Here is an 8128-nt window from a genome sequence, read left to right as displayed (position 1 = left end):
TTAATAACATTATAAAAATATAGAACTAGAAATTGAAGTAAGCATAATAATAACATGAAAAAAGAAAGATTTCCTTTTCATGTCTTTACATAGATTAATAACAACTTACTTACATTCTTGTCTCGTGTGGTCTAAAGAATAAAGATCACCTCAATATATCATATAAAATATGAATATTATATCTAATATAAAAATATTTATTTTAAAACATTTTTCATATATTTGGAAAGTTGTACTTGTTTGTCATACTTTTATTCAAAAATATATTGAACACGGATATTGTAGAATATGAATATTTAAAAAAAATCCGTGTTACGTAGCCTAAATAAAAATTATATTACCCAGAAACAAGCAGGCATCTCTAATGATTCTCTACAAAAATCAGCACCCCCCACTCCAAAATAACTTTTGGCTTGGCCAGGCACTACTACCCTTTGATCTGAATTGCAAGGACTAAATGATCCAAAGACACCTCAGACCTGGGGAAAACCCTCTCCCAACCTAAAATTTTATAGTCAAGCAGGAATTTAAATCTTTGTTTTAAAAGTCAAGATGTTTAAGATTGTTATCGACTTGATCACATCTGTTGCAGCACGGCATTTGTTGCACTGCACGTTCTTGTGAGAAAAGAACCATTCCCACCTGAAAACATCATCCCGGAGAAACCGGAACTTGAAGAAGACCCATTAGTTTTGTCTTCTGAAGTGGCTTTCCCATTACCAACATCATTGCTACTTGATTCACCTACCTCCTGAAACCACCCAGACACACGTAACCATCGAGACCAAAAGGATTAATTTGAAAAAACAACAGAAGAAACCCCCAACTGTTATAGACATGAAACGAAAAAGGCTAACCTTAAGGCCTGAGGCAGAGACAGCATTTCTTGGAGATCTCTTTACCTGCCAAGAGTTAAATCAGAGAGAGGAGTTTTATCTAAGGGGATAAATTTTATTTTAGATCTAGCCACTTGGACCGAAACCATGATTGTCCTAGGGACCAATTTAGTTTAACAAAGACGTCTCTTAGTAGAATTAATTTCTCCAAGCACGCAAATAAAAATGACTCAAACATTAAAATTGAGAGTTAATCCCTCTACTTTAATTTCAAAACTTTATACTCCAATAAATTTGAGAAGTTAGTCCAATTGGATAATACTGTTAGGCTTTATCGTTAAAGTGCTGATCTGAAAATCACCAATTCAACAATTTATCTGCACTAAATTAGCAAAAATTAGCAGTTCATCAATATATATATGCAACAAATTAGCAAAAATCAACAGTTCATTTGTTTATTAATAATTGGACTAACTTCTCAAATTTTTGTGAAGTACAATGACCAAATTTAGATAGATTAGAGTAGAGGACTACTCAGTTTTCATAAAGCACATGGATGAATTTCAATGTTGATGAAGTATGCGTCTTTGTGGTTGAGTAAAGATAAAAGAAAAGCCAGATAACAGAATTCACATTCCCGCATCTTTTCAAACCATTTCAGAACTACTTTAATTAATTTTCTGTTCTTTTATTTCTAATTCTGGACTCTGCAAAGTCAACTAACCATATGAGTTCCATTTGAATCAGGAGCTGGCAAATCTACTGGTACAATGGGAGGCAAAGACCCTGTCTGCTTAAACACACAAGATTTAGCAGAAAAAACGTTACAGTCAGTTTCAACTAGTTGCTTACTAACTTCAGCTTATGGAATCACAAACTAAAATTTAATATCAGTCAAATAAATTGAACAGGGAAAATAAGCAATACTTAGCATTGATCAGACAGAGTGGATTCCAAGCCTGAGACCCATATTCAGTTGATGAAAATGAAACTAAGACTCCATTTGATAGATGCTATTGCTTCTTTACTTGATGATGAAAGTGATAATAATAATCAGAAAAAGACTAGCAGAAAATAAAAGGCAAAAGCATTTATTAGTCGAACCTTAAAAAAAAAAGTTTAAAAGGTCCAAATGCATCAGTCTCAGAATCCTACCCTTAAAATGCATGCCCACATAGTCCAAGAATTCTATTATGTTCAGAGCAAGCAATCATTCACCATGAATTAAAGAGAAAAAGAATCTAACCCTTGATGGTGTTCTTGTTGGTGCTTCAAGAGCCGGCCTGGAGGAACTAGCTGTTGCAGCCTGCAAGATTTAAATAACAATAAGAACAATTAATTTAAGCATAATGGAATCTTGACACCAAAGAAAGAAAGAGAGAGATAAAGGAGAACTTATAGTTCATTGCAGTTCAGATGCATAAGATTAAGGAAACACACCTGAATACGATCAGTGGGTCTATTCTGTTCCATGGTCTGGGCATAATCACACAACCAGTTTACTCCTTCATTTGTCATATCCTATATAAATTACAAAACACCATACAAGTTAAGAAGAGCAATAAAAGAAATTGTGCTAATGTTGCACCATATATTTTGGTTGTTAATATAAGAATTACCTGCTTCCCTTCTATTCTGTTGATCTTACTTTCCTGAAGAGAGCGAGGGTAATCTTAGTTTCGAATCCAAACAGTATCAAGGTACCTAGTAAACACAATGCGGAAGAATGCAGAAAAAAAACAATTCTAAAGAATGCTTACCAGAGTTTGAACAACATAACGAACAGAATGAACATTGCTGTTGAGCATCTTTGATTTATCTTGTAGCAGAGAAACCTATACAACTCAATCAATTCAGTTAATAACAGTCAACCTTGTTTAAATGAAAACTAAGATAGTACCACAAACTTATATCTACCTCGTCTTGAGTAGTGGCAGCAATATCTGCAATTTCATTCAGATGGTTATCGACACCCTCAATTCTTGACGACAAATGTCGCCTGGTAGCCTAGAAGAGAAAAAGAAAAATTATAAAGGAAGAGAAACAAAGGAGCGCTAGTTAATTTAGTAGGTAGTACACTGAAATGAAGGATGGAAACCAAAAACGTGTAGCTTGTAGTTGAAACTTACATATTAGGTGGCCATTCAGGGATTTAAGCAGGATATCATATTGTAAAATAGCAAAGAACAAATTTAAATGAGAAAAATAAATGAAAGTAAAAGAGAAACTTGCCGAGATTGATGAGTAAACACTATCAAGCTGCTTTGCTATGGCATCACGCGCATCAGATAAACTACGTCTTGTTGCAAACATCAGATCAGGAAGTCTCCAACCCTGAAACCATTTGTGGAATATAACATTAATACGCAAGTAAAGGAACAATTTTTTTAAGCAAAATAAATATAAAAAATGGAATAGAGCAGCAATTCCTGCTTCTGTTTTCTAATATATATATAGATGTGTGCATGAGCACAATTAAAATTTACTGATCAATAAACTGGAATTACAAGAAATTAAAATTTTAAACTGTTTATTTGAATATTTATCTACCAAGTACTTCCAATACATGCTAGAAAACATTTTACTTTCTTATAGGCAAAACTTAATTGCTGACAAATAACCATCAGTCCATCAGCTTCATTGCTGATTTCGGTCATCCCACCAAAAATAAATTTCTCACCACCACTTATGTTGTGATATCCGTAACATGTTCATGTGAAAAATCAACTGGTCATCAGTTCTAAAAGTTCATTTGAGAAAAAGTACAGACTAATGAGAAGAATCAATGAACTCTATAAGTGCATAAAAAGAATGGTAGCAAGCCAACTTAAACCATAAAAGTTTCAGCCTTAGGTCACAGAAGAACTAGCCAGCAAGGTACTGGTATCTTGTATTTTGCAAAGAGAAAATGCAAATAGTGCCAGAATTTTTTATGTGGCTCTATTATCAGGAATTCAACTATCTTATTTATTGCTCTATATAACCTACACAAATTAATACACTCAAAAGAATAAAAAACCATTACCTTCCACCAAACATAGCCATATCCAACTACTACAACAACAATTATTATTCTGTATTTGCTGCTACCTGCATAAGGCAAAAACGTTTCTGAAACAATCCTCAGGAACACGATAAGAGTAGAATTTAATTAATTTACATTGGAAGTTATAGTGCCTCCAAGAAAAGGTATCATCATTATTTGCTCATTCATATGGATCCATAATAGTTGTCCATATTGCATAAAAGGATTACAAGGAAATACGAATTGGTACACTGTAAAAAATTGTAGCAAATGTATGCGCCACTTATGCAAATGATCAACATCAAAATTTTGCCTTCAACTTTCAGAGGAAACAACAATAACCTGATCCATGTCCAGTTACAATAGTAACCGGTCCGTTTGACGCTAAGATTTGAAGTTCCTGCCTTAGGCTATTAACCTGCAAAAGTAGATAAATTTGAACAAGATATAATTCTACAAACTCAAATATAAAGCTACTCTCAAAAAAAAAAAAAAAAAAAAAAAACGAAGCTTGGTATCAGGATAATAGGGAACCATCATCAATGAAATGAAAAGCACACAGAATGAATAAGGTTCAAGACTGCTTGGCAGTAACAATAATATATTGCTCAATGAAGTAACAAAGACATGTAAATACATAGGATAATTAACAATGTGCAAAAACTAATCTACCAATTTTCCAGGCCACATGCTAATTTTTTTTTTCAGGGTGTAATTAAACATAGAATTTTAAAATTGGACTCAGCAACCAACTCCTTAGCTACCACCATACAGAAAAGTCAAAAGAAATTAATCTTGACGCAAATGCAGCCAAATTTCATCACTAAAAAAGAGGTAAAAATTAGTTATAATCATCAATAACACCTGGAGGCTGGTAATTTCTTTTCAATCATCAATTACTTAGTAAAAGACTGAAGGGTCATAGAACATCATAAAAATCATTGTCATTGTTCAATTGGCATCTCAATTTTCGACTATAACAATCAAACAAGCAGAAACAGTTCCAAATATCAGAAGCTACTATATTATAGTTTACTCATAATGGGCATAGGAGATCAAGTATAAACCTGAGCCATCAAATAGTCATTGCGTGGCTTGTTTCCTGATGGAGTAGAATCATCATGTTTAAGTTGCCGAAAAGCAAACTACAGCAGGAGAAATTATTACCAAGTCAGCAAGAAAGGAACTGCAGCATCATCTCAATTTTATATATTAAAAGAAAATTGCATTTCACTTAAGAAATGGAAAAAGTACCTTGAAAGCACCAGAAACAAAATCAGAAAGATTTGGCATGTGTCCTTCTTTTGCAAGAATTGAGCCAACAATGCCTAGAAAGAAAATAACAGCCAAATTAGTTAGAAAAGTGGTTCTTTCTAATGGCTGAGGCATATCCAAGTTGGTAGGTACGTTTGTACTCAACAAGCATAAAAATAATATGTTCACATATGAACATACTAGTTTGATCATAATTTTCAAAGCAATGAGTTTGTCTAATCAATTGATCAATTTAGAATAAAAAACGATGCTTTTATTCTCTCTCAATGATGAAGTAAAGACTAAGCCTATGAAATTACTATCCTAGACCATAAATGTCTATAGGGATCATCTTCCATTAGTAGAGAAGGCATCAAGATACTTCACAATAAGATAACAAAGTCATTTTTACAACATATAGACACCGTTTGATATTATAAACATTTACAGTTCCATTGAATATCACTCCAGCCTACTAGCCTGTATAATCTACAGAGGCCCTCTCTGTTTGTAAAATCTTCCTTCAAGTTCATCATCTTAAGCTAACAAAAACAAGATTCCATCTTCCCGTTCCAGTTTCAATCCCAGTCCCACAGCTAGGACCTTGGTCCCTAATGCATTATACGGTATCTAACAAAGCACTAAAACACAGGAGCCAGATAAAACCACCCCAATTCAATGTAATCAATTGCCAACGCAGCACCATAACCACTAGCCATTCCGTAGAATCCAACAAACCGAACAACATAAATCCCATGAGCCAAACACAACTCGAAACAAAGGGTTCATCTAAAACCCTAAATTTAGTTCAACTAACCCAAAATATTAAACGGATTTAGCAACCGCAAAACGTAAGGAACCCTCAGAAATCCAAACGATAACTGAATCATAAGTTCAAAAAGAAATTTGAGGGGAGCAACGATGGCACGGACCTGCACCGACGAGGATACTTAGCTTTCCAAGAGGGAGAGCCATGGCCGGCTACGGTTGGAGCGTATGTTGGTACAGTGTGAGTGTATATAGGGAGCAACGGAGACTGCTAAAGTACCATGAGAACAAAATATTCAAAGAAGGAAAGAAATCAAATTTTATTCTTTAGTTATAAATTATTCTTGGTTGCTGGGTTTTTCAACTGCTTCTGCCCTGCAATAGCTGGGGTTTAGTAAGGGGAAACTGGAGAAATCAAAGGCTTGGTTAATCGTTAAACAACGCAACAACCCTATTTACTAAGTTTGTTGATTAATTCTAGAAATGGCCCTCCATTTTTTTGATAAATCACGTAAAGAGCCACCATGTCAAACGAATATGCCACCATTGTCCTGTTTCACATATTTACGAATATGTCCTCATGTGAATTTCCCACGTTCTCCTCTTTCTTTTTCTTTAGAGAGCCATTTTTTTCTATTTCTATTTCTATAGATATATTTAAAAAACTGCTTAGACTACTATACTTCGTTTAAAGAAGCCCTTATATTTTAATAATATATAGTTAAATAAGCCCTAATCTATGATTTTTACCTTAAAAAAGTCCTGTCAAAATATTTTAAATTTAAGTTTTTATCTTAACTTTTTAATTAATGCAGTAGAAATTATATGTACTTTAACATTAATATAAAATTTAAAAGATTTATTAGAATTTTTAAGTGTCTTATGCATATAAACATTTTCAAAAAAATATTATTTTATTTTTATTTAATAAACTATTCTAACCCAATTTACTTCAATATTAACTGCAAATTAATTTAAAATTTCAAAATAATTTTTCTTTTGTCGTAAATACATTAAATGGATGTCTATAACCTTTAAACATTTATGAAAGTAATGAGTTAAAACCCTCCATTCATTATTAAATATGCTTAATGGACGTGTTAATGAAGCAGTTAAATAAACTTCATTTATTTATGTTGCATTGAATGTCAATGGCTTATATATAGAACTCTTTTGTAAATGAAAAGAAGATACGAGAAAATTCTCTGTTTACTTTAAGTGTTCTTTTATTTGATTGTTTTAAAATATGTTTTCAGCACGAGCTTCTACAAGTTCATAGTGAAGTTCACATCATTTTGACTTTATATAATTTGTCCGTATAACTCCCGTTAAACTATATACGGTATACATATTTTCATAATTCTTTTATTTTATTTTCTAGATGAAATATTTGCTTTGGGTAACATTTGCAAATTTATTTTTACAAATCAAATCTAATAATGATAATTATATATACATGTTTTTATTTTACTAAAAGAAATTTCAATTAATGTAATTTGTGTTAAGTTATTATTATGACTATTCCTCTCTATGCCAATATTTGACATACATATTATTATTTAGCAAATTTGGTATATATAATTGAATTATTTTACAATTTAGAATACTTATTATTTTACTAATATTTTTTATTTTGTTTCAAGTGATTATCAAATCTTGCCAAACTTGAATTTGCGGCCTTAGACATCTCAGGCAAGAATTATTTGTCATGGGTATTAGATGCTGAAATTCATCTAGATGCTAAAAGTCTAGGAAATACTATATTAGCAGATAAAGAAGCAACTAATCAAGACAAGGCAAAAACAATGATTTTCATTCGTCATCATCTGCATGAAGGATTAAAGGTGGAATATCTCACTGTGAAAGACCCTCTTGAGTTGTGGAAAAATTTGAAAGAACGATTTGACCATTAGAAAACGGTGATACTCCCTAAAGCTCATTATGATTGGATGCACTTACGGTTGTAAGATTTTAAGTCTGTAAGTGAATACAATTTAGAACTTTTCAAAATTAGTTCTCAACTAAAATTATGTAGAGAAAACATAATTGATGAGGACTTGTTAGAGAAAACATTTTCAACCTTTCATGCTACTAATATGCTTCTGCAGCAGCAATACAATGAAAAAAGGTTTTAAAAGGTATTCTGAATTGATTTCATGTCTTTTGATGGCTGAACAAAATAATGAGTTGTTGATGAAAAATCATGGAATTTGTCCCACTAGTTCTGCACCATTCCCTAATGTGA

General features: G+C 32.4%; 1 protein-coding gene across 2 annotated transcripts; it reads right to left on the bottom strand.

Moving 5' to 3' along the window:
* Positions 1–219: 219 nt before the first annotated feature.
* LOC107910015 (uncharacterized) lies at positions 220–6382 on the bottom strand. Of its 2 annotated transcripts, none has more exons than XM_016837749.2 (14): positions 6048–6382; positions 5116–5189; positions 4929–5006; positions 4204–4279; positions 3862–3926; positions 3069–3170; positions 2754–2843; positions 2597–2671; positions 2456–2488; positions 2277–2357; positions 2083–2142; positions 1561–1626; positions 857–902; positions 220–644 (listed from the first exon to the last, which is right to left on the bottom strand). In XM_016837749.2, exons 1-14 carry the CDS (start codon positions 6088–6090, stop codon positions 541–543), a joined length of 993 nt encoding a protein of 330 aa, XP_016693238.1. In that variant the 5' UTR covers positions 6091–6382; the 3' UTR covers positions 220–540. The 2 variants fall into 2 exon arrangements, with proteins under 2 accessions (XP_016693238.1, XP_016693237.1); XM_016837748.2 differs by having other exon boundaries at positions 220–751; positions 858–902.
* Positions 6383–8128: the final 1746 nt, after the last annotated feature.

Source organism: Gossypium hirsutum, chromosome D02 (genome assembly GCF_007990345.1).
Source record: "Gossypium hirsutum isolate 1008001.06 chromosome D02, Gossypium_hirsutum_v2.1, whole genome shotgun sequence".
NCBI classification, from domain to species: Eukaryota; Viridiplantae; Streptophyta; class Magnoliopsida; order Malvales; family Malvaceae; genus Gossypium; species Gossypium hirsutum.
This window is presented reverse-complemented; position numbering and strand designations above follow the sequence as displayed.

Coding starts and splice junctions, on each gene's coding strand:
- LOC107910015 (XM_016837748.2), bottom strand. CDS start 6,090: ATGGCTCTCCCTCTTGGAAAGCTAAGTATCCTCGTCGGTGCAG. Junction 2,143..2,276: donor GACCCACTGATCGTATTCAG/GTGTGTTTCCTT, acceptor TAAATCTTGCAG/GCTGCAACAGCTAGTTCCTC. Junction 903..1,560: donor ATTCAAATGGAACTCATATG/GTTAGTTGACTT, acceptor AACTCTTGGCAG/GTAAAGAGATCTCCAAGAAA.